General features: G+C 40.1%; 1 protein-coding gene across 1 annotated transcript in view; it reads right to left on the bottom strand.

Moving 5' to 3' along the window:
• Positions 1-14418, bottom strand: part of man1a1 (mannosidase, alpha, class 1A, member 1) — a 148200-nt gene extending 133782 nt beyond the window's left edge. Inside the window, exon 1 of the mRNA XM_003456632.5 lies at positions 13676-14418. Coding sequence (XP_003456680.1) covers positions 13676-14185 — 510 coding nt within the window. The 5' untranslated portion in view covers positions 14186-14418. The remainder of the gene's footprint in view (positions 1-13675) is intronic.
• Positions 14419-27701: the final 13283 nt, after the last annotated feature.

The raw sequence follows: 27701 nt of genomic DNA, 5'->3' as shown, positions 1-27701 counted from the left end.
TTGCAGCTGGCATCAAATGTAAAATATGAAAGTTCAGTGTCTTGTATAAAGGGAAGAAACTTTTAACAAGATTAGCTCAGTTCTCGTCTATCATTGTGTGTCAGAACGCGAAAGGGCTCAGGGGTGCGAGCTCTTTAAGGGTGAAAATAATGTGACAAAGATGTAAACCACCCTGAGAAGAAAAGCTTTTAAATGCCAGCTTTAAAATGTTGATTTATTGGTTGATTTTACTGTAAGGATAGTTAAAGTTACCCGCCACGCAGCCCATGCTCCCATTTCCTCACACTTAAAAACAAAACAAACATTTTTATCATGCTAATTAACAGTCAAGGGATTATCCCACTGTTTATTTTCAAAAATCCTTTGCAGCAGGCATGCAGACAATGAAAGCCATGACAGAGAAATACTTCCCCATGACTGTCATTAACTTTCCTCCTCAGATCTACATGAATGACAAAGATGACCCATTTTGACTGCAGTACTTAACAAAGGGATATAGATCACACCGCTGTAAACTACAAAAACAGTTAAATCAATTTGTTTAAAGAATTAAAAAACAATAAACACAAAGTCAACATGACAAGTAATATCAATCTATGTGAATTTAATATAATTTTCAGTTTTAAAGTCAGATAGGAGCGATGAAGCCCATCCTCACACAATCTTAAATTATTATTCTAATGTAGGTGGTTCATAAAAATGTTATACTATCATATAGTGATGATTAAGAAGTTAAAAAAAAGTGTTTCAACAAAACTATTTCTCTTGACTTTCTGTCATTAGTATCTAATTGTTTTCACAGATACTCTAATCACGAGCTCCTCTCACATGGGTAATGCTATTAAAACAAAGTGATTAGACTAAAGATTAAAGTCATTACAACAAAGAATAATATTGGTTTAGTTGAGATCAGCAGACTCACAGCGTTGAATTTATGCATCTTGGCAGAAATTTAAATATTTCCTCTTCTTAAACGACTTTAAATCACTTTTTCTGTTTCAATTCTCTCTTTTGGTCAGATTGTTTATTTTAGGACAATCTAACCTCCCGGCCTCACTAATCTACAAGTGTGGATGGTCATTAACATGTTTTACATGCATGTATTTGCCCAAAGTCCATGCAGCAGCACTACAAAGCATATATTATTGTATAAAGGAAAACAGAGGCTAATAATATTGCACTCCCACTGCAGATAGCTAATGATCTAAAACTAAATCCACAGCATGCACTCCAGATCTGAAACCAGCCTGGGACCTGCATCTTTCCCATTCTTTCCCTGTTTTCTTTTTTTCAGCTTCTACAAATAGTCCAATTTACACGACAAAAGCCTGCTTTCAAACAACAGTCAGGTTCGAAAAGACGGACTAATTATCCATATAATAGTTCTCGAATGAAATGAAATACATTTTCATGACATACTGAATGCCCCAGTGCACTCTGAGCAGCCTAATTTCTCCTTTCAACATCACTGTTGTTGTAACTCGCTAATTAATTGATAAGTTTTGATTCCTTTCTTTGTTCCAGGTTTACCTTGCAGTTAACACACTCCCTATAAATGTTTCACATTAAAAACCTTGTAGTGATGTGTAGGGGTTCACCGCAAACTTCTGATAGCATACTAATGCACACTAAATGGATCAGAGAGCAAGAAGCCTTCTTATCAAAGTATATTCAGATACACAAAAATAAAAAATACAGCCCTGTCATATATGACTATGATTTCTGTTTGTAAAAAGAGAACAGGAACGTGAGTGGAAATAAAGACAATGACTGTAGGAAAAAAAGAACAGAATCCACGTGCAATGCTCTCTTACAACAGATAAATCACAGTCACAGTGGTAGAGTCACCGAAATCTGTCAATAGGCAATTCCCCACAGCATGAAGATGAAGAAAACACACACACATATGCACCAATGCCAAAAACCAGTTTGATTACCTACTGCCAGCCAAAGCCTGTGGTGTATCGACAGGACTTGGTAAAGAGAAGCAAAGCTCACCTTTAGGTAAAAATGTCAGCCGGTGTACACTGGAGGTCTGAGTGTGAGAGTACCAATTGAAACACCACAAGACTTCCTTCAGACCAACCTACAAATCCATTTCAGATCTTTTTATGTGGGACTACAAATACATGTGTTTCTTTAGACAGTTTTAAAAGCCCCTCAGTTTGTTTCTGCCTGTTGTTGATGGTTAGACTGCAAGCACTCTGGAAGCTTAAAAAATATGATGTAAGTGGAGGAGAGAGGGAGGAGAGAGGGCTGAAGGAGACAGAGGTGATCTGGATGATCCGTGGAGGGCCCACGAAGGGTTACTTATGAATCGTTATTGACATTTCATTTAGCTAGCTTCTTAGTGGTGTCTACGCTAAAGGCACTGCCGCATTAGCAGGCTGACAATTTTACTTTTGTTGGATGAGTGAAGGCACATTTCAAACCTCCAGATTCACAATATGACTCATAACAAAACATCATTATCCTGTGCAGCAAACTGTGTTCATTTAATGTCACTTAATGCTTAAAAACATGCAGTATTAACAGTTTGAAGTGGCACTGCCTGACATCTTAATTCATCAAAACCTCCGAAATGAAGCCCAGGATAAAATGCTTTTAACTTGCTAATACCTTACCAAGATTTGTAAATCAAAATTAGTTCTCCAGTAAGCAATAACCTAGACTTTATGCCAGTCTATACGCCATAATGGTGTATAGACACTCATCCACCTAACACACTGTATACTGCTACTGCTACGCCTTTTTTGCACATGCTCTTCTTTCTTATTCAGATATTTATTAGTAAGTGACTTATATATATGTATATATTGTACATATTGTGCTATTTCTTACTTCTTGTATTGTCTGTTTTTGTTACTGTTTGTACTGGAGCGCTGTAACCAAGATAATTTCCCTTAGGGACCAATAAAGTATTCTGATTCTGATTAATCTCTAGATCCAGTCCAAATCGATGTTATGAATTACTGTTACCAGACAGTGTTTCCTCACAGAATATGATGTATTTGTGGCAGCAGTTTCTCTTCTGCAAATATTTTTTTCTGTCAACACTACTTTGAAGCTAATAAATAACCGAGAAATTATCAGCTGCAACTCCAGTGAGTCTCTCTCCCTGTGGATGAACTAATCCACCATCATGGACTGCAGCTGGCATTCCTGTGCTCAGCGTCTATCCCACAGTGGAATGAAATCAGCTTTTGGGGAAAAACATTGATTTCTATCAAAACAATGAACACGTTGGGGAATGGGAAGATTCGCAGGTCAATCAAGGGCAGATAGAGTTATTTCATTTGCTCTTCAGATGATTATAGAAAAACCCCCAGAAAACTATTACACTGAGTTGTTAAAATATACAGACAAAGTAAAGTCTATGTGTGAGAAAGCTGCGAAATATTAACATGCAAACTATTTTCAGCATTGGTAAATCTGCCTCCCAATTTTCTCAGTGAATCGATGACATTCGCCAGTGAAATGTCATGACCCTCTAAAGCTGAAAATAAAACACTGAAATTACTCGTTTTGTCTGACCAGTGTACCCAACAAAAATATATATATTTTAGCTTTTCAATTACACATGGCAGATATAAAATTTCTGTATGCTTATCAGACCAATAACTATGCATGAGGTAAAAAGGAGCTGGGAGGGTGGATGCAACAACAGCAGTAAAGGCCTTGATGTACACTGAGATGGATGCAGGCTATAGGCTTAATATACACCATAACCTCAGTGCATTTAGGTCTGTTGTGTGTGGGATGCAGGAAATCACCCTGTGATATGATCTGACTATTCAAAGGCTACAAGACACACATAGACACAAATATGACACCCATGCAGCAATAGGATGAGTATGTGTGTACGTGCATGTGTATGTGCGCATATGCAGAATTACCCCTATCATTCACCTTGAGTCATTAGAGAGACCTCACAGCCAGGAGACCAGGAACAAGTACATTCATCCTCATCCTCTCCCAGTACAAAATACTATATACCTTCCAGAAACCCAAACACTGCACCAATCAATCCTTACTGAGTCTTTAAGAGCCTTGTAGTAACGATCTATATTAATAAATGGATTTAAAATATCCAAAGGCTTGTGGGCTATCCACTAGGACCGTATATTCACAGTGACTTTATTACACTAATACAGTATTCATTCCTCGGCCCTTCGTGCCACCCAGTGTCCTGGCCTCAGGGTAGAGGTGCAGTATAATCTGTCTTCACAAGGTAGAAAGTACACATCCTGATACATACAACATTTTTAGTCATTAACAATTAGAATTTACAACCAAATCTTGAAAGTTCTGTTCTATACAGATACATATTTTATGCTTGAATTGCTTAAGCAAGATAACAAGCTAATATGTGTCTGAATGTGTGGTTTTTCTATTCCTATTCCCAGCTGCCTTCTTCTGTAGAAACAGAATAAACACTCAAAGTCAGAAACGACAACTAGCCGTCAAAAAAGTGCAGTGTGGAACAATTAACATTAAAATTAGGTTAAATGCCACAAGCTGAAGCTAATATGTCACAAGTCTGCCGAAGTTATGTGTTGTCATTTGAGGGTCATTCAGCGTGGAGAACAATCTTCAAAGTAAATACAAAATACACAATTTAATACAGAGTTTAATACAGAATTTACTTCCACTACTGACATACTTTGAAAAAATTGTGATGTGTTTACGTTTTAAAAACAGAAGAAGAAAAAAATTAAGTGCATTTCCACGAAGTACAACTACAAACTGAATAAATAAAATAAATAAATGTAAACTGAACTAAACATGCTGTTGCCTGGTGGGAAGTGAATTCAGAATTTTTTCCTTAATATTTGCATCTCCAGAGAATAAAGTAGATGCAGGACAACAATCATTATCCTATCTTAATAATCAGTAGAAGCTAACACTGTAATTCAAATAAAAATCATATTAATTACACAGCTTTTTGAAGAAGAAGTAAACCAGATGTTAGTTTCCTTTCAGCCGGGCATAGAGTCAGTTTTGTGAAACTGGAAAACAGATGTGACATCTATCGATTTCATTTAAATACGAGTGCATGTAAAGACAATTTAGATAGCCTTAAAATAAAACAACAGCACAATCAAAGGGCCTTTTATATGACAAATCTTCATTTGGAGATCAAATTATAAAAACGTTTAAAGCATTTAATTACTTTACAAGTGAGCCAATTTGTTCAGATTAAAGCGTTACGTCGGGCAATTCCATTTCGATCGGGCTTTTGTTCAGATTACTGACATGAAAGATTCCAAGTAAACACAGCTACTGATGACTAATGTCTTTACAAAATAATGGCACTGCTATTGAAGAGAGGCTCCACTGTCAGGATTGGCAAACACACAAGTCCTTTACTCTGTATAAACACACACACACTTCTGCAGGAGGCTGCTGGGCTGCTTGTGGGCCTCAGCTATTATAGCCATTAGACAATTAAACAGAGCACCTGGAGGGGCCGGCAGTAACTCTATCTGACACACACAGACACACACATACAGGGTCAATACAGAAATAGGACTAAGAGGCTGCCAAGTTACCCTGAAAAAAAGACTTGGAATTTTATTTCAGGCTCCAAAGCCTGGCAAAGCAGCTTTTACTTTTTTGTGAAACACATGCTTGCTTGCAAAGACGCACCCACACTCACACACACACACCAGACACAGTGTAAAGCACATAACTGTGTTGGGAGTGGGCAAAAACCACTGAACTGAATCCTTAACACAGCAAATGTTAAAAGCAGAGAAGGTAGCAGAAGAGAAGATGAAGAGAACGGAGGAAAGTGAAGAAAATAAAGGGGAAGGAAATGACTGGCTTGTACAGATGTCAGAAGAGAAAGTGAAGACTAATGCTTCATCACTGCTCAGCAGTTGGCTTTCGTGATAACCAAAGACCTTCACAAACCAGCACCTTATCTGTCGTTTTCTGAACAGCAGGATGTGGTCGCACAAGCCCCTCCTTAGAGTTTCCACTGTGTAAAGTTTAAAGACGAGTCTGTGCTGACAGAGGTAACAGGAAAGACAGGATGACAAGTGAGTGTCCTTTAAGATACATACTGCAGGCACACTGTCCTTATAGCTAGCCAAACACTCATTTACATTTCATCTGCATACTAAACAACAACAAGCTCCACCTCATCACACACAAACACTCACCAAGGAACAAGATGATGAGTCACTTAGGACAGCAGCAGTTGCTCAGAGCAGAAAAGGTGAGTGTGTGCATAATAAATTGCAACAACTCTTTCATTGCACCGAAAATCTTCCTCAAAATATAGAGCTTCAATGTTGAGTCTTTAAGGACGAGGACATCCCCAGCGTTAAAGGAAAAGTTTCAAGGTGTGTTTTAGGTTGTGATTCAACTCTGGCTTCAAAATCAAACCATAAGCACAATTATGTCTGCACTTTATACTGCTGGTATGTCTTTACGAAGGGGCACACTAGATCAGAAATTCATAATGCACAGTCACCCCACCGAGGCGATACCGACTTTACTTTACAACCTTACTTGAGTTCTCCAGGAGAAACTGTATGAATTCTGCCTATATTTTAATAATATCCTGTGACCCCTTACTAAGGCTTCAAGTAGAGCCATAATAGTTTTAACCTCTCTAAATAAGTTTCTAGCAAAGCCCTAACTCCTTGTCTTCCTATACAACTTTAAATACTCCAGCTTAAGGCGTCAACTGATAACAGTGGCCCATTTTTCCAAAGTGAAAATGTGTGAACCTTCAGACACGGATTAGGAGGCATTTTAAAATGGGGAATGGGCAAGACAATGTGTTTGCCATTAGGCTAGGTTTTCTGTATATACAGGGCAGGCACATAACTAGCAGCTGTCGAGGGTTTCTTCTGTTGTCTCACAGCTTTTCATAATCAGGTTGGAGAAAAATACACGTCTTTTTAGAGAACAGTCTGGGTTCCAGCACTGATACCTTGCTCATGGTTGTATGAATAGGATGACATGTCCTTCAAATTGTCATGTGATGTATTTGATCTGTGGCTAAATTTCTGCCTGTTACTGTTCAAATGTACTTTGGCCTGCAGTGTTTAAGCTGTATTCACATGCTTTTCCAGTCCCTGCTTTTTTGACGTTCTCACACAAACTCTAAACAGTGCCGGGAGAATCAAGTTGGAACAAAGCCTGCAGTCACGTTTTCTCACAGGCATTACTAGAAAGGTTCACTTTTCTTTAAGCCTGTGGCTTCCAAACTTTCTGTGCCCAAGGCACAGCAAATAGCATACCAAAATGTACTCACAGCCTTTATGTGATCTGACACGTGTTCACTTCTTCTTTTGATTATATTTCAGACAGCCCCCTTGTAGAATTTGCACATAGCATGACAACTGCAATTTGTTTTTTGCAAGCGTGTCACCACTCCATTAGCATATACAGTACTTTACTCGTCTCCAATACATTATTAAACATTTTCACACAGTCCAATAAACAGTCTGGCTGCCTCTGGTTCAGCCTGAGCTCTTTGTTGAAATAGGCCACGTTTCTTTCCAAAGGAATGTTTAGTGTTGATGAGTCACCTTATTAACAGTAGCTAACCTCTCCTGTTAGGTGGCATACTCGTTTGACTTGTTGGCATCCACACATCACCTGAAGCCATACAAGAATGGTCAAAGACAATGTTAACACAATTTGGAAGCATGGGTTTAAACACAGGAGGGCAGAAGGCACGTGACTGCCACTTCCTGTTTTTCAACAATTACCTGCTCCTATGGATATAATCAGGCATCATGTAGGCCTTTTATAGGAGAGTTGGTAGGTGAAAGACTGTATCTGTGTGCCTTATCAAACTGATACAGAAATCTGCATTCTTATATGCAGCTTTGCCTAAACTAAGGCTGTGCTCACTCTTAGCACAAAGAGCATTTTTCACTGGTAGAAAAAAATGCTTGGACTGTTTGGTCTAAAAAAGCAGCTAAAAATGTCTTGTGAAAGATAAAATTTCCACAGTACAAGATGGGAAAAAATGCAAACAGTTGCCTCATCCTCTGTCTTTGAAACTTAAAGAGACGGGGATGGCGTTTTCCCTAATGTTTGTGTTTGCATAACATTGTACGGGGGAGGGCACAGTATGGTGCACAGAATGCTGCCTACCAACAAGAGCTGTGGACAATATGCAGCTCACTGCAGACTGGGAAATGGCCTCTTTAATCTGACACAGTCATAACAAAACAAAAAAAGAAAGTGACTCTAAACAGTCTCTTTATAATGAATGTTATGACATGTTAACTATCATGTTATACAGGCGACTGCACTGCGGGAGGACCATCTTTAACTTGTCCACCATCGCCGATCATTTTTTGGTTTTTGAGAAACAACAGATCCAACTACTTCTTTCAACCAAAGCAGTTAGGGAGCTGACAAGTTTAAAAACTAAACTATACCTAAAAAGCTTTGTGGCTACTGCATGTGTGTAAAAACAACTTCAAAAGACGCTGTGAGCTACAGAAGACAGTGCTGACAATAATGTTAAACACACTGGTTTACACATTCACATTCAAATCAAATCGAACAGAATAAGAAAACTACCCTCAAGCTTTCATTATACTTTCCACGTCCACTAGGGCCCACTCAGGTATGAGTGACAAATTTCATCAGAAGGTGGGTGCCAGGCGCCTGCTTGTTTTTTGTGTACACGTGGAGTTACGTGTGGAGAATTTGCATTGCAATCCACACACTACACATGCACCCCAGGTGGTGGACTTCAAAGAAGTATAACAGGAATGGCTACTTGGCCATCAGGTCTCCAGCTGTCCATGTCCACAGCAAAGCATAATGGCTTTGCATCTGACCTGTGGTTAGCCTACGTCAAAGGAAGTGCAGAGCACACGGGTCAGCAATAAGCCCATTAACTCAACCACTAACAAGAGCTCAATCTGCATCACTGGAACCACTGTTATTCAATGCATTGCAAGGTTGTGTTAAAATAAAAATGTAGAAAATAAATTTCTCATACTTCATGAAATCGCAAGGCGTTCCAGGAGGGGAATTTCCTGCAAATGTTACTGAAATGTCATCCAATCTAATCTTGGTGAAGAAATTGTTACTAATGGAAAAGTAGCTTGCTATGTCAACCTCATAAGCTTTGATTTTCCCATCCATTTATCAGTAAAGGTTTTCATCATTACCCTCCCGCTGCTCTCTCACCAAAGCCCCTGTTAGAGCGAGTGAAAGCCCGGGCTCCTGACAGTGGGGAGGCGGGGTTCTCCAGAGAGCCTGATTTGAGTCAGACAAACAGATTCAGCTGATTGTAGGATTGTGGCGGTCACTCCCAACAAGCTATTTATCCTTTACAGAGCGACCCATGCTGTATGCGCTCTGCCCATCTCAAACTCAACATGCGCCCGCTGACACGACAGCTCAGTGCAGGGCTGATCCCTTGATAACTCGATCAGATGGTGAAGTTTAGCTGGGAGATGGCAGATCTCAGAAGTTGATCTTCAAGTAATTTAAAAATCCTCCACATAAAAAAGAAAAATCACAGGAGGTCACAAAAGATCATGGGGTGCATGTAAGAGTGTGTTTGGTCAGCAAATTTACTGGCTTTACAGAAGGGGCAGAAAGATAAAAGTGTGATCTGTAGAGGAGTTCAGCACAAGCCTGGAGACCCGTGTGGTCCAACTGTGCTAAGTGAATGGCTAAAATCAACTCAGCAATCTCTAGAAGGGCACTGATACAGCACATGCCCCACCGTGAACAATGCATCCATCCATCATCTTGTGCTTATCCTTATCAAGTCGGTGATTCTCAAAACGAAACTGAATGACTTCTTCCTTCATCTGTGCTTAAATTTCATGCAAATCAGCTTCATACTTGTTATGTAATCTTTAAGGGTGCTAATATCTCTGAAGCCACTTCCCCAGTGTAATAAACGTGTGATAGGAGAAAAAAAAGCTATTTTTCTTTTACTGCACTTGTTAACTGTCAGCTACTACTGGAGGTTTCAAATCAACAGCGGTGACTAAAGAGGCTTCTTTCAGCTGCTCCCTTTAGGGGTCGCCACAACGACCACCTCTTCCATCTCCCATCCCTTGCAATCTTCTCTGTTACACCAACAGCCGGTTCTGCATGTCATCCTTCACTACATCCACAAACCTCCTCTGTGGTCTTCTTCTATGTTCAACATTTTTTCTCCAATATATTCACAATTTCACATGCTCAAACCATCTCATCGGTACAAGTACACATCTAGTCAGTACACTTCTTTTGAGTTCTTATGACCCTTTATTATATATGCCACGTGCTTTTTTCCATGATGAGAAACCATAAAGCAACTATTATGTAGTGTTGTTTTCTAGTTCAAAGCATTGTGGCTTCTCCCAGAAGATTACAATATGTTTATTAGCCACTTCATTAGAGTTGGGTTTGGTGAAGCCTCACACGTTTGATTTTCTGCCTTGGACCATTTTTGCAACACTATGACTTACAGAAACTGAGATTAACAAGCATGTCTGGGTGAGATCTAAAGTGACCTCCCCTTAGCCTCAGTCTACTCATTTAACAATAAAACACATAGTTGATTTTGTTTTGAACGAAGATCACAGCTCAAAGTCTCTTACTGCCAAGCAAACAGGAGCTGATCTCATGAAAAAAAGTTGCATTTTACTGCTTGAAGCACTACTGGATCTTTTTATGATTTACTACTACAGGATGTTACAGTTCATCTCCTGATGAAGGAAAAATATGCTCTGAACAGAGCACCTGACCTGAATCAAACTTATAACGGTGCATGCAAGTTGACACAGCGTCTGATATTTTCAAAAATGGAAGAAAATAAACAAAGCATTGTGTACAGCACTTAATATTTTTTTGTTATTGAAAACAAAAAACAAAGCAGCAATACAATGTGTTACAACTGTACTTTATAAACATGAAAATCTGACCTCAAAACCCCACAGGGTTCAGAACCATTGTGTTTTCAATGGGACAGTTGTGTGCTGACTTTCCCCCCAGGTTATTAAAATCACAGCTGAACTCTAAAGCATAAACACCCAGCTGGGATGTTGGAAATGGGATTTAGGAGCTCACTAACAAAACACAAACATTAACACTGTGTTATTTTGCCTAACACCATGATACTAAGTGCAGGAAGACCGTGGGTACATGTAAATGCACAATTGGCATGGCTTAGTTTGTAAAGAGAGTGGCCTCTTGTTGACATGGTTTATTTAATGCCACATTCATGTGGCTGACGGCATGACCGCAGGACTTCTGACTTATTTAATGGCACTTGACACATCTTAAGCTTGGCTTGTCAACCATCTGCAGTACATTGTGTCTTTAATAACAGACACTAGAAAAAGGCTTTAGTACAGATACAGTGTGATGTATCAATAAAATCTCCTGCCATATTAAATTGTTATAAAGCTTCAGTAAACTACATCAATGTTAAATGACAAGATTTCATAAACAACTGGTCTCCATGCAGTTACTTTAGTGAGTCTGTTTGTTCATTTTTTTGGCCACTGCCAAAAATGCATTTCACTCTTGAGTAAAGTAAATCCCTAAACTATATTTTCATACAACAATCCTGATGATTTGGTTGGTGTTTTTGGTATTGAGGTAAAAACCCTATTATAATTCTCTCCTGAGAGTAAAAATATCATGGTTTAATGTCAGGGATCATTTAAGGAGTCAGCCTAATCCACTGCTGTGATTTTTGTATCTGCTAATATTGACCACGGGTCTACAGACATCCTGGAGGCCATGCCGGAGGTCATATCCTGACCTTCTTCACAATGACTCACCGATATCTGATTTACAAGTGATTTTCAAATCAGCCCACATGATTTTGTGTCTATCAGCCACATGTTCTCAATCAGGACCCTTCTGTGCTCACTCACTCAGCGGGTTTCTCTGTGTGTCTATTAGTGCACCCCCGTGAAAAAGTAATCAAGCCTCCTCACAGAGTTGAACGTCACCGGTCAGCTGCAAGATTTAAACCGGCAGGAGAAGTGAATAACATCAGTTATTTGGTTACAAGGCAATGCTCTGCAAGGAAATCTTCTCCTGGTTTTCTTGCAGACGCTAATTTGGCATATAACAGTCACCTGAAGAACAGGCAGACACACTGCGACTGCAGCAGCCTCCTCAACGACCACCTCAAGGAATAAAACAAAGAAAAAAAACTACATGTGCAGATATAATTCAGCACCCATAGGATTGGCTTAATAAGCTGGAGTCCCCAGACACCACATGACAACCCTAAAGGCCCCCCTTGTCCATGCCCCAATGTGTCAGAGGAATTCTGGAAGCACAAGAGGACAGGCACTATATTAGTTTGGTAGCTTTAACCCCCTAAGATCTGTCGTCACCCTCTTCCTATCTCTTTGCTCTCCAATGCTTTTGTTTTTGTTTTTATAGATTCTCCCAAGTCTTGGCACCACAATCAATTTGCATTTTATCAAGAAAAAGTCCCTCTTTGGACTTTTCAAAACATATGTTTAGTGTTGAGATCATCACCTGCAATGCTTTGGCTAACCCATGCACATTTTCAAAATGACACAAACACATACGACTATCACAGTGGTTTAGATCTGATTTAACGTTTTAGTGAGGATGTTTTAGTAACAGTCTAGGGCTGAGAGGATCATAACATCACAGATGAAACAGCAGGTTGGCTGCTTTCATAAGATGCTGCCTGAAACCACCTCTGCGACTTCAAGGCTGGGATTTCCCCTTATTTCTACACACACACTGTGCACTGGCATAACACAATAATAGCAGACATGCTACCTGTTGGTATTTTCACCCTGCTGCAGGCAACAAGGCTAACGTTTTGTTTCCATCTGCTGTGCCAAAAAAACATTCAATAACGAAAAACACAGATGCTGTGACACTACCACTGTAAATAAACACAAGAGTGAATTAAGCTTCTGTTGCAATAATTAATAGTATTAATTAGAGAGACGCACACGTTCGTTTTTTATTTAAAACAAATCCATTAAGGTTAGGAATGATGGAGCTCACTGAAAATCTAGGTCACATAAAGATCTATGAAATGATGCAAAAGGTGTGTTTTACCCCCCCTCTCCCAGCCACCATCCGAGAATATGCCAACTAATACCAGTTGATTCTGCACCAGCCCCTTATTGTCCTGAGACTGGGAAACTTGAAAGACAGGTAGGTCAGCCCGGAGGGGGGCAGTGGATCTCGCAAGCATTCCTGATTTTCCCCCGGTGTAGTGGAAAGGCAAAACGGTATTACTAACTGCGTTCAAAAAGCTCCCTAATTAAACTGCCAAGTACACCGAAGAGCATACAGAGATCTCTTCACGTGGAAATATGATTAGATAAACATTAACATATATCCTGTGAATTTCGGTTATAAGAACCACCTCACAGTTTGTTTCGACTAACTAAAAATCATTAATTGTGTACCTGGTGTTCACCAACTCCCACCGCTCTGCGAGAAGTAAATCAGCGGTTCGGGATAACAAGACTGTCGTGGCTAAAGTTAAATTTACATTCACATTAGTTCTTTTTTGCATTTTATGTGTGTGCCGAATTGCAGACAGGTTGTGAACGATCCCTATAACATGTTGAGTCACGTTCTCCCATGACTCTAAACAGCCCCACGCCGAGGCACATTTAAAATATCGGATTTTAGAAGGAGCTCAGCTTGACAAGAATCCTCTCCAGATCCTTACCTCCTTGATTTTAGCCCGTCTCTCCCTGGTTTCGGGGTCCTGGGGTTCTAGTCCCGTCGCCCCCGGCGGGCGGTGGTACTCTATGAAAGGTAAATTATTGCCATCCTTCCCACCTTTACCCATGCTCTCCTTCGTAACTTTCGCTTTATCAGCTAGAATGTCATTTTGTATCACGTCGGGAAGTTTTTGTAGAGTATCCTTAGCCTCTAACAGAGCCTTTTCGTGGTCTTTCTTGATTTTTGCCAGGAGCCTGTCGTCGTTTCCAGCCGAACCCGCGTCGCTGCTGTCCGGACCGGTGTGGGTGTTCGTCTCGACCGCGGAGGAATGAAAGAAAACTCCGCTGAGCAGCTTGGAGGAGTCCGGAAGGAAGAAAATTGCCCCGAAACACAGGGTTATAAAAGCGCTGAACACTAATAACAAAATAAATTTTTCTGTCAACCTGAAAGAAGTCGGGCTGGCAGACTTCCTATTCGGGGTCGCGGTAAAAGGCAGAAGAGTTGCAACTGGCATTTTCCCCTCTTGCTTTAACAACTCAAACAACACACATAAAACGATTTCAAATGGGAGATTTAACTAGAGTCGGGCTCAGCTTCGGCTTATTCCGTTCAGAAATCCATCTCCGAGTGATACGAGCCGTGTCAGATAGAAAACAACAGCGATAAAATCTCCTGTGAAAAGTTCTGCTGTGAAGCTTGTGTCCATACCGGAGACTCGCTGCAGATAGAGCGAGTCCAACGGTTCACACAGGAAGCCACGGTAGATGGGCGTGACTGAAAGCCGCGATGACCGAATCACGTTCGTCCCTGTGAGTGGTGGGAGCTTGGATGCGGGCGTGTCCCGCTAACTGCTCGGTATAAAAGCGCTGACAGCCTCGTAAACCGTCATTTCTCACTAATCGGGGAGAGGGCTGGAGTGGAATGTAACACACGGGCATTTAAGCTTGTTACTTTCCTAAACAATATACACAAAAGTAGGATTTATTAGACGAAATTGTCCACCATCTCTCCGACATACAGACAAGTAGGTATGATATTGAATGAGGAATTTTAAGAATTACCTGAAAGCATCATAGAATGCACTGCAATGCAATGCACAAATGCAACACAACCATGATTAGCTAACAACAGCACATACAAAACAACAACAACAATAAAACACTAATACATTTGTACTTTTATTTTTTTCAAACATGTTAACAGAGCACATTACTTGTAGTAATAGTTTATTATTGTTGTATTAACAGTTTTGCATTACAAAGTAAAATACTCCTTTTTGCCATAAGCTAAATTCCTCACTGGCTCATTTGTAAGTCTAGTCCTCTGTAACAAATGAGAAAAGCATATCATGTGACTTTCTGTCTGAACTTCAGTCATGTGATCTGTTAATTTTAACATGTTTGGGGGGGATTGAGGGTGGGCAGAACAATAGTGGCTTTAGGCCCATTAAGCCAGATGATGTGGAAAAACCTTATTGACTTTTATGTTGAAAACCCTAGAATCTCATGTTCTGCATGCCAAACGAATATATAATCAAAGACAAACGTCCATCTTCTCAAGAAAGTCTGGCTAGTGTGAACCATGAAAACAACCTTCACAGGGCCTTGGTGTTTCTGGTGTATGATAAGACAATAAATGAAGGAACTGCCTAAGAGTGAATGTCCTGCAAAGATCACACCAAGAGTGCAATAAGGTGAAAGAGCTGAAAAGGAGGCCAGGAGAAACAGGAAACACCTACGGATATATCTGCAACCTGCTAAAATCTTTGTTCATGTGTCCACTTTAGGACACGTGAACACCATGGGTGTTAATGGAAAGGTACCTCAAAGGAAACAACTGGTCACTAAAAAAAAATAAAACACGCCCCCATGTCTTAAATGACCTCGATGCTCATCTAGAAAGTAAAAATCCACAGTGCTTGCAGTCAAAAGGCACTACACACCAACACAAAGCATCACAGAGGGAGCATCATGGTTTGGAGATAGTTTGTATCCCTTCTATTATTGAGGAAACAATGAATTCAAGAATACATCAAGTAATCTTTCAGGACAATACATAGCTTTGGTCCATGACTTAAAACTTAATGGAAAGACTCAAAGCACAGAGGTAAATCAGAGCAGTTGAAAGTAGTGGAAAATGAAGTCAGAGTACTGACCTTGAGATGCTCTGCCATGACCTGAATAGGGCTATTCAACCAAGACTTTCCTCCAATGTTGATGCACTAAGGCTTTTGGAGGAAGTGGTGGTCTACATTTCCTTTTGATTGTTGTGCAAGGCTTATAAGCAGCTACAGGAAACATCAGATGGTGACTGACACTATTAAAGAAGGCTGGTAACCGGAAACACAATATAAGAACAATGAAGCCACTGTAGAAGTGCTATAAACGCCAGCTGCTCTTTATGGCCATTTGAGGCTGTTCCAAAAGGGTCAGTCCTCATAGATTCCGATTTTATTCCCGTAATGTCAACATGTTTAAAATCTGGTGAAAGAATTTTTTTGGTCTCTGTAGCTAATTGCTACCTAGATTTATTTATTTATTTTACAAATCATTTTCTTAGATTATGTCAAGGCTAATCATGAGCTGTTTATTAAGACATGGCCACTTTTCGTTTCAGGAAATGAAGATGGTTATCGTTATAAAAGCTAAAACGGAGGCTTCAGAACGCAGAGTTCACTAACAAGTGGGGAATATCACCGTGACTACATCCATCTTTTATATCCAGCCTATTGAGCTGACTTGTTTTTTCCAACACGCTGCGATAGATTATTCAGCGTTGTAACAAAGACATGAAAAGTACAACCATTTACGTGTTAATCAGTCAGATTGTTTTGTCTGTTAACGTGACCTGTGTGAACCTTTTGCAATTACCAAGACTTCTAAGCTGATCACTCATAAAACGTGGTCTGATCTTTAGAGAGTTGCAGCTATAGAGAGAAAAATGCCAGACTTGTTTATGCAGAAGTGCAGCAAGTGACGCGCCTCATAATACACAGCTGACAGCCATTGAAAACCTCATATAATACATTTGTGCAGGGTACTGATTATTATTCATAGGCTTAACAAATTGGACAAAACCTCAGTCCCGCGATGCTCAAGTACATGCACACATGCATGATTGCACACATAGATTTTTACTGATGAGATCCACGATCTTTGTTAGTCCGTTTTTGAATGTGAGAGATAAATGGCAATCATTTCAATTGTCTCCACTGCATACTCGTAATGGCTCGAGGAACCAGACAGTTATAAAACATGCAATTTAACCTTAAATGGGACTGGAATTAGCTACAGCTAAGAGCACGTTTTATGAAAGAGAGAACTGAAATAATCTATTTTGAATTTCTTCTCTGTTACTGATGTGTGTGTGTGCACCTGATTTCAAACTGAAAAGTTCATCTTACTTGCTGGCTGATAAACGCTTACATTTCTATACATGTCTGACAAACTACTGTCACGCCAATAGGAATCACAGAGCTTAGAGAAGTGGAAACTGTCTGGATGGAAATCTTTGTTAGTATATACCATACTTCACCTGTGGAGAGATGGAAAGTCTAATCTGGGGATGACAGATGCTTGCTGCCATTTTGAAATTCCAATGCTGGGATGACAACTTGTCTAAATGATGACACACGTCCGTATGATTACTTTCTCTCTCCGAGATTCAAGCAGAAAATTAAATCTTAGATGAAATGCGTGGCATCTCAATATTGAACTAAGACTCTCTTGTGGAAACAGTTTTGACAACTGACAGTCTTTACTCCGTCACTGCACGAAGGTTGGCTTTAGCTTTTTCAGTCACATTTGTATTTTTTCAACCTGAAAAACACAACAGCTTCCCAGTGGTGCTGTGGTTTTCTAGGTGAGGAGGAACAAGTAATCCTTTGTTGTGAGGCTGGTTTAACTTGTAGAGAAGCATTGGAGGATAAACCCACTTTTAAGGCTCACTCAAAGAAAAAGTCCCCTCTGTACACTCCTACACTATTAGATCTTAAAGGTCCCTAAGAGTTATTTTAGAAATGAAGAGTTGTACTTAGTTTTTTGTACTCATTTTCCTTTAACCCCATGGGGAAAGCTGTTCACGTCGACCTTTACATGGCAATTACAAATAGGACAAGGGGCATTTTTTGTAGTCTGCAATATTTTTCATTTCACATCATAAACTATTGTGACAGCATGTCAACACTGGAGGCAAGCACTCTACTAAATCTACTGATGTCAGCAGTCCCGCATAATAAAAATCAAAAATAATCAGCTGCAACCCCACTCGGAGAAAGTGAGAAATCTTTTGTGTACATATTTTAAATTCATAAGATATGTTAGATGCGTCTCTTCAAAGGAGATAAACACATGAAGCCTTCAAACCAACAATAACTGCGTGTCATTCTTACTGCGCCGCGATGAATTATCTTGTTTTGTAGACATCAGTTTTGAATTTTTAAGCAGGAATGAGGCCTTCGCTCTTTTATCGTGATTGATGGGAGAATGAAATGTATTTATCTAAGTCTGCAGGGGTGGAACTGAACCATCTGAATGTTATGTTGGATCACCTGCTTTAGTGGACAGCTATCATAGAAGATAATATACTCAACAAAATTAACAGAGAAATCTATGGTACAGTATATCGCCAAATACTTAGGATTGTTGTAGCAATCATGTTTCTTTCTTTTAATTTCAAAGTCAAGCAAAGAAATTCAGATTCATCCAGTTGGATCTGGTCTGATGTTTTCAGGCCGCTTTTTTTTCTATCTTAAATAACAAGGTTGAGTTTCTTTAGTGAGCGTTTTTCTGAATTTATATAACCCAGAACTTGTTTTTGTTGTTTGGGTATAAAAAACAGCCACTTCATGGTTATATACGTGGGTGGATCCCTACAAATACATGTAAGTAAAAGAGTGGAGTAAAATTGCTGAAATTGTGACTAAATTCAGACATATTAATGCTGTGAAATTTTCACAGATCAGTATAGGTTCAAAGCAACCATTATAATCAACATCACTGTCGTTCCAGTAGTGTTGCAGTGTCTGCTAGTATCCCAGCAGACACTGCAACATCCTGTAGCCAGCACATCCTTCTTGGTTCAAAGAGCAACAGACACATCTGAATTGTTATCTGTCCATCAGCTGGACCGACAAAGAGGGTGGTGTTCACACACCCACAACTGTGACATTACTTAAACCTTGTCCTAACCCACTGAGCTATTTGCCATTGTTGTCCATTGTTGGCGAATAGCTCAGTACACATCATTGTGTACTATGACACTCAAGGGGATCTGCTCAGCAAGTTCCCCATGCAACATGAGAAGAATGAGAATGAGAGACCAGAATAGAATTTTCATGTAGAAACACTACGTAAGTGTACCACCATCACCACCCTCCTAATTTATATTCACCACACTCAATGTCTAATGGGACTTATGTTATTGCCCAGGTTCAGTTTTCTTTGCATTCATGTATGCAGGCTGTGTGATTGTTCCAATATATTTTAAGGTCTCCATCAGAACCACAGAAAACGTTTGTTTGAAACTGAATGTTCTTTTTAGTCATTGAATGGCTGGTTTCTCACAGTAGTTTGTAACAAAATTTTATGTCAGTTTTTGAATTCATCCTGATGAGATCACTGAAACTGACATGAACAGAAAGCAAAACAATGAACAAAAGGAGGCGAGACGTAATTTTTTAGTAGGACGCTCTGAGGCAGAAGCAGAGGTAGCAGTTAGTAGTGTTGAATGCAGCAGCAAAGAATTGGCAGCGAAGAGGGAGCGCTGTTCCAGAGAAGAGCAGGGCAACATTCAGGAAAGCCAAAAAGGCTAGCACACTCGGGGGGATCAATCAAAATCAGAATTACAACCGATTATTTTGTAAGTTTTCTAGAGAGCTGAGCAGCACATGATTCGTGGAAGGATGGATGACTGACTGCACTGGGTTTGCCCCCACCCACTAAATGCAGAGAAGATGCAGAAAACAAAGGCTGGGCCAGCACAAGAGGACAAAGTGGTAACATTAAAAAGATAAGTAGGGCTGCATAATTGTCTGCTGTTTCTCATTTTTAGACAATAGCTTTAATGACTTTCCTACTCGGTGTGCACTCCAGTTCATCTCCCCACTATGGATTTCTCAAATGTACGCTTTTTAAAACATAATCTGCTGATCACATACTTGGTTACACTGTGAAGTTTCTTCACACCCAAACAAGGTTAACTAAAACCACATTAAAATACGCTGAAATACATTTTAGTCTATCCCTGAATTTCCTTAATCGCTTGTCTTATCCAGTTGCTTAAAACCCACAGTGCCCAATTTTAGTTCACAGGACTAAAAGCAAAAACTGGACTTTAGAAAAAAACTAATTGAAACAATATTTTGTGTTTGCAAAACTTGCCATAATAAAACTCAGGAAATATTAATTCCTAAACATTGATTAGCACAATTGGAATGTCTAAATGGTTGCGAGTCAACTGGCTTCACAGTGTGGAAGTCAGGAAGTGGATCCCTGTGCAGGAATCAGGAGACATGACTTGAACACAAAAAATGCTTTTAATGCTGAACTCACTTAATAGGATAAAGCAAAACATATGCTGAATGGGGAATTTAACCAACCCTGATTATAACAGAGGGCAAGAAAACACACTGCCGTGTGGGAGGACATGACAAAGGGCAGAGGGAAACTCAGACAATAAATACACACCGGGTAATTAGGGAGATGGGAAACACTGGAGCATAGGGCACAGCTGCAACGAATCAGGAAAACTAGACAGGGAAGGCGAAACTCCGTACGAAGCACACAAGACACGAAACTATCAAAGTGAAACAGAAACACCAAAACACAGGCTCAAACATTTAAACTTGACACTATTACATGGCAAAACCAGACAGACACGTGGACAGGACACAGAGAGACCGGACAGACATGAGGACACGACTGGGGAAACAGAAAGGGATCACAAAAGGAGTATATCATAAAATGAATACAAACAGATACTACAAACGGAGGATAAATTAAATAGCATAAAGGAAAATAGCAACTTTACTAATAGAGTCAAACTTAAACACCCTGGGTTCAAGACCTAGCGACCCTGCCAGCTGTTTTTCTACTGCAATGCCTGTTCTGAACTTCTGAAATCTTGCCCCTAATAAATACCCCTGAACATTGTTATAATAAAACTAATAAAACTAAAATACTGATATTGACAAAAACTATAAGAATTTTTTGAATGAAAAAAATGAAGATACAAAAAAGGCTAGAAACTAACGTAAAACTAATGCCATTAAAAAGCAAAACAAACTCATGTAAAATATGAAAATATACTCTAACTGTGGCTCTGAGGCAAAGTTTGGTACAATTGGTGGAGGATGAAAGCCACTGTCCAAACTATGTTCCTTCACTTGTTTTCTTAGTGCCTCCACACACCTCATGCCATTATATAAGTATGAATCATAGCAGTTGGCACAGAGATGCTGGTGGTTTCCATGTGGCACTGAAAGTCTTTGTGAAATCTGAGGAAACTAAAGGGAACCTAAAGCCTTTAATAGTCTTTATTTCTGCAACATACAAAACCTGCGAAAACAAGTCAAAACGTTTATCTGTCTGTTTCAGTTATTCATTTAATCTGGATCACAGCATAAAGCGTTATAATTGAATCTTAGTCATTGTCAAATATTTGTTTAACTCTGGCTGAAGGTCACAGTTTGATCTCCAGTTTTATTTTCCTGCATAACAGCACTGTGGCTCAGGGCTGTATCTCCTCGATGTGTGTTCATTATAATTGGCAAGGAAGCTTCAAATGAGTTGGAGATTTTTTTTAATAAACTAATATTACTAATATTGTTAGCTCAAAGTGCCCTGAGAATTCACTGTCAGCCAATTTGCTGATATAGGCCATGCAGTCACCACCCAGCTGTTTGATGCCTCCTTCTCTCTCTCTTTCTCTCTCTCCACAGTCCAAATATAACCTCGCCCCAATCTGATTTAACCACTGTGGTCTCATCCCCGGGGCAAAATGGACTCATTTGCGCGAAGAGACAGGAAGGGAGAAACAGGAGAAAGCAGAGAAAAGGGAGTACAGAAGGTCCTGTGGAGAAGAAAAGGATGGCTTTAGAGGATGGAGGGTTATGTAGGGTGGTAGTGAATAGAAAGCGTGATGAAGAGAGGAGGGGAAAAAAAGACACGATGTGCTCAGTGAACGAGGTCACTAATTGGGTTGAGACTTGTAGCTCCCCGGCAGTCCCTTCCCCTCGTTCCTGACAGAAGTCAAATTATTTTGAAAATTCTTTAATAAGAGCAAGAAGAAATATGTTAATTCACACGGTGACGAATACAAGAGACTGAATGACAGGGGAACATTACTGGAACGCAATAACAAGTGTCCAGAATTAAGACACTTAAGAAAGCTCAGGCCAGCGTATACAGTCTCTGACGTGTGTTTCTGGTCATCTTTCATTAGATATTTCAACTGTGACAAAGTTAGGTACAGAGTGATGCTGCTAACCCTGCTCTCAACTGTGATCAGATACTTCTTTTTTATTAAAAAACAGCATGTGCTGTAACACTGATTTAGATTTTCTTTTTTTCTTTGTGCAAACTAGAATGCTGATTCCAGCTGAATAATCACCACGAAATACTTTAAACTTTGTACATATGTTTTTTAAAAAGGTGCCACGCATCTCACCCTATGGTACGGCCCCCTTCTTAACCCTGATGAGGACAGGTGGAAGAGTACCACCTTTATTTTTCATGGCATAGATTCAGCAAGGTGCTGGAAACATTCATACATTCATTCATACATAGTTGATGCCGATTTCTTTCCACTGCACATCCATGACGCGAATATCCTGGTCCAACGCACCGCAAAGGTGCTCTAATGGATTGGGATCTGGTGACTGTGGATGAAGTTGGGTACATAGTGGTCATAAACGGGTGGACACGGTCAACAACAATGCTCGGGTAGGCTGCAGTGTTTAAATGATGCTCAAATGGTATTAAGGGGCTCAAAGTCGGCCAAGAAAATACTCCCCATACCATTACACCACCAGCCTGAACTATTGATACAAGGCAGGATTGATCACATGCTTTCATGTGTATGCCAAAACGGACCCTACCCCATTCGAATGTCACAGCAGGAATTGAGACTCATCAGATCAGGCAGCCAATTTTTGATCAATGTTTGTGAGCCTGTTCTTAGCTGACAGGAGGGGTGTCTGGTGTTGTCTTCTATTGCTTCAAGGTTGACTGGTTGTTCTTCTACATATGTTGGTTGTTTTTTAAGGGGATTATTTTTGCCTTTATTTGACAGAGCAGTGAAGATTCTTTAGACAGGAAAGTGGGGAGAGAGAGTGGGAGAAGACGTGCGGAATCGAAACAAGGTCGTCGCAGTCTCGCATTCTCCTCTGAATTCTGATATCAACAAGGCATTTTCTTCCCTCACTGCCGCTCACGGGATATTTTTTCTCTTTCAGACCATTCCCTGTAAACCCTAGAGATGGGAAAATTTGGGTAATTTGGGAAAATCCCAGTAGATCAGCAGTTTCTGATTTACACAGACCAGCCTGTCTAGCATCAACAACCACATCCAGCTAAATCACCCTTTCCCCCATTCTGATGTTTGCTTTGAACTCAGCAGTTCAAAGCAAACATCAGAATGTTCATCATGCGTACATGCCTAGATTGCATTAACAAGATGTACCTAACAAAGTGGGCAGTGAGTAGTCATGCAGTTAGACAGTTTCATTGTGTGTTGCATACTTTTTATTAGCAGTTCCACATGTGATCATGAAAATGTCAAACTAATGTCAAAGGGATCACATTTTCTCTTTCTAAGTGGATTAAGTGTCCATTGTTGGTTACTGCTGAGATGAGGTTTCTTTAACTTCTTGTTGTTCAAACATGTTTCCAGCTGTCTTCATATTTCATTTGGTGGTAGCAATTTATTGTATTGAATCTGAAGACTGTATCCAGAGGATAGACATAACTTCCAAGACTAAAAAGTGAAGCTAATGTGAAGCACCTTAAACCTGCACTCATTTAATGGCCAGCAGGGGGGCAACTCTTATAGGTGCAAATCGATTGTGTAGATGTCTATGGGAATTTGATCAACCCCCAACCTTGGCTTTTTTTTAATACTCTCAGATGCTAGATTTAAGTCTTCATCGATATAAGCTGATTTTCATTTTGTACATGCAAAAAACAAAAAACAAAACAAGCAATAAAGGAGGATAAGCTGTAGGATGGACCTACATTGTAATTAATATGTCAGCAAAGTATAAGTGCACCGCATCCCTTTAGTTCTTAATCATCTAAGACATCATGAGCCAAGTAAACCTTGGCTTATGTCTGGTGTAAAAAAACATAACAAAAAAAGATCAAACACCCTCTACCCTCCAAAACCCGCTTTTGTATATGGTATAACATCTCATTAAAGCTCATCAGCTCATCATCTGGGGGTGGGGAGGTGGGGTGGGGGACTATAGCAAAACTGCAGAAAAGTTGAAGTCCATAAAACCAAAATAATGAGCTGAAAAATGGCCCCTTTCAATAGAGCTGAGGGGGGAAAAAAGAAGCTCTTTGAATTGGTGCACCTTCAAGGAGAGACTAAATATTATCAGTCAAGATCAACAAGCCAAAAAAATAACTGCATTAAGCTTCTTAAACCGACTCTTACTAAAGTCTGTCATATATACAAATTTAAAGGAAAACCTTGACGTGCAATCTCTCCAGCAGAGGCATCTGTATGCTGTGCAGAGCTCTTTGCTGGCATGTTTTGCGCCCATTTGCCCGCTTAGAGGAAAGGGTAACTGCAAATCAATACAAAGTTTAAGCGATCGCTTTTACTCTGTGATGAAACACTCATGTCCTGATGGGAGTGGTCTCTTCCAGCATGACAATGTCATTCAGGGGTCACTAAATGATTTGATGAGTATGAAAATGACGCTCCTTATAAGCCAGAGGCCTTTGCAATGAACCCATTTGTGCAGCTAAGCAGATTTTGGACGGGTCCATTAAAAAGTGTTTTCTAGTGCCATCGAATACCAAATGAGGTCAGATTTTTTGGACAAATGTTCTTGCATTGCTCAAGAATTTTCAGAAACACAGACACTATAAACTTTTATTTATTTATTCTTTTGTCAGTCATCTGTGTACACCTCTTTAGACCAGGGGTAGGGAACGTTAGTCCTCGAGAGCCGGTGTCCTGCAGGTTTTAGATCTCACCCTGGGTCACCACACCTGAATCAAATGATTAGTTCATTGCCAGGCCTCTGGAGAACTTCAAGACATGTTGAGGAGCTAATTTAGCCATTTAAATCAGCTGTGTTGGATCAAGGACACATCTAAAACCTGCAGGACCCCGGCTCTCGCGGCCTGGAGTTCCCTACCCTTGCTTTAGACAAACTGTGGGAACTATCCCATTAATTCTCGTGGAGCTGGCGAAAACCTCAACAAGAATCTGCCCTCATATCTCAGGAAGAACAGATCATCCTCAGTTTATGTAGGATCCTCTTTGGCTTTTGAGCAGATGCTCATTTAATGTCTGATGGACATTTTCTAGCATACAGCTCACACAGTGTTTCCCTAAATCATACTTGACACTTGTGAAAGTAAATCATTGTTGTAGGAGATGCCAACACCTTGTAAACTTGACCTATGAAATCTTTCTGCGAGCACAGGTAAAAGCAGCTTTAATCCATGATATGAGCCTTATAAACGCTCAAATAAATGTATGAATGGGCATGATGGAGGAGCTCTAGGTGATAGACAACAGTTTGAAAAAGTCAGGTGTGCTGTTAAGAGTGCACCCTTTGAACAGGTGACTCTCCGGGGAAGAGGTGAGAAAACTGCAGCTCTCCAAAACTGTTGACTGTGAACAGCAGGATGAAGTTGAGAGGTCCTTGACAATCCAACAAGATTGTTGTGGAACACAGAGTTCTGCCTGGGCTTTAGGGATCCTTCTCTCTATTTTTCTGTCATTGCTGAAATGTACTCTTTTCCAAATCTTGTCCTGGGGCTAGTTCTGAATCATTTAACATTTGTACGCTATGACAGCAGGCATGCAAGCAAGCACATCTGCAGCAATGGCAAAAACCTGCAAAGCAAAAACCTGAGATGTGAATTCAATTTTATTTAACAGGGAGGATAATCAATTTTTGCAGTGGTGCAAGTCAAAAAACATTTCATTTAAGCCTAGACTGCTGGAATTTTGTGAAAAATAATATGAGAATGCCGTCAACTGAAACAGATTTTTTTCTTTTTGATAAGCTGTTGATTTGGGTTTTGTTCAGCAGAAGACAAAAGGAATAAAAGATCACAACAAAGACAAATATTCAAAACTACCAGAAAAAGTGAACATTTTGTATAATATAAAAACAAAGAGAAGCACATTAGATCAAAAACAAGCTTTGTGTCCTTACTCATTATCACTGCCTATTGCTTTTTTTGGATGTTCTATCACTAATCCTACAAGGAAGTTTTATGCTTTTTGTTTTTAATCAAGATAATGAAGAATGTTTTAAACATTGAGTATAAAAGATGTGATCAACAAGCTCCAGGAGTCAGCTCATATAAATGAAAAAACACTTTATTTAAATTTGGACGTCTCCCCTTCACGGTCTTCCAACACCTGCAGAGAGGAAGCATCAACTTCTGTTCGAAAGTGATGGGTCTTGAGCTTCGATCCACCAGTGTTCATTTGAATGAGTGTGACCAGGACCTTGTCCTTGTTTTCCACACTCACAAAGTAGTGAACAGTGAATTTATTCCTTATTGTGAGTTTGCGTGAAGAATCTGAGGCATCAGCTCATCGAAAGAGCTTTTTTTGCCCACGCCAGCACAATCTTCACTCATCGTTCTCCCAGCATGCCACATTTACAATTTCCACGTTCATCCACAAAAAGAGAACTTTTTCTTGTTGCTCACTGGTGTGGGGCTTAGCACTGTCACCTCATAACAAGAATATCCTGAATCCACTGATCATCTGGGGCTTTTTCTGTGTGCAGGTTGCATGTTGTCCCGTGCCCGCGTGGGTTCTCTCAGGTACTCCAAGCTTCCTCCCACAGTCTAAAGACATGCATGGTATGTTAACTCATGATTCTAAATCAGCCATTAGTGTGAATGTAAGTGTGAATAGCTGTCCATCTCTATGTGTTAGCTCTGCGACAGACTGGCAACCTGTCCAGGGTGTACCCCCCATGACTGTGAATTTGATAAGGAGAAAAAAAATGGAGAAATGGATGCTTCTGTGGGCAGCATGGGGGAGTGGTGGTTAGCACTGTGACCTCACAGTAAGAAGATCGTAGGTTTGAATCCACCATCTGGCCAGGGCCTGTCTACATGGAGAAACCACCACCACAGCCCTGAATTGGAAAAGTGGAAGAGGATGGATGGATGGATGGATGGATGGATGGATGGATGGATGGGTGCTTCTGTTTTGTGCTCAGTCTTGGGGATTTTTGATCACACCTTCTTGATGCAAAATGCTCATAAACAGCATGTTTTAAGTCAATACTTATTAACTTAAAGTTAAACTAAGACTGATTAGGTTAGATTAAGATGGTAATGAAGCCAATGGCCTGACAGGGAATGTATTTACTCTTTTAAAAGTGTAACATGTCTTACTATAGAGGTAATTTCTGTTGTTTCACCACTGCTCTGGATCCTAAGTCCTGCTGCTTTTCCTTTTATTTCTCCTTCTTTAAATTCTACAGGACTCAGACACTAGAACAGCCAGTTTTTAAATCTACTATCACTGGCATGGATATCATCCATCAACCAAAGTGCTTAATGCTGCTGGAGAAGCCACACAATCTCAGCTTGCTGTTGGGACTAGGACTCAAGTCCTCTGTATCACTCGATGAGGGGAGGGGACGTTGTAGGTGCTGTGAGAGAAGTGCAGCAAGCCTCAGCGGCCATGTCCAATAATCTTACAGTTCAGTGAGCTTCAGCCATTACTGAATTTACTCTTTTCATTCATATGCTGCCTGTCATTCAGCATTATTGCAAAGTAAGCATATGACACAGCACAACAGGAAAACACCATCTCTG

This window comes from Oreochromis niloticus, linkage group LG15 (assembly GCF_001858045.2).
Source record: "Oreochromis niloticus isolate F11D_XX linkage group LG15, O_niloticus_UMD_NMBU, whole genome shotgun sequence".
In the NCBI taxonomy this organism is placed as follows: Eukaryota; Metazoa; Chordata; class Actinopteri; order Cichliformes; family Cichlidae; genus Oreochromis; species Oreochromis niloticus.
This window is presented reverse-complemented; position numbering and strand designations above follow the sequence as displayed.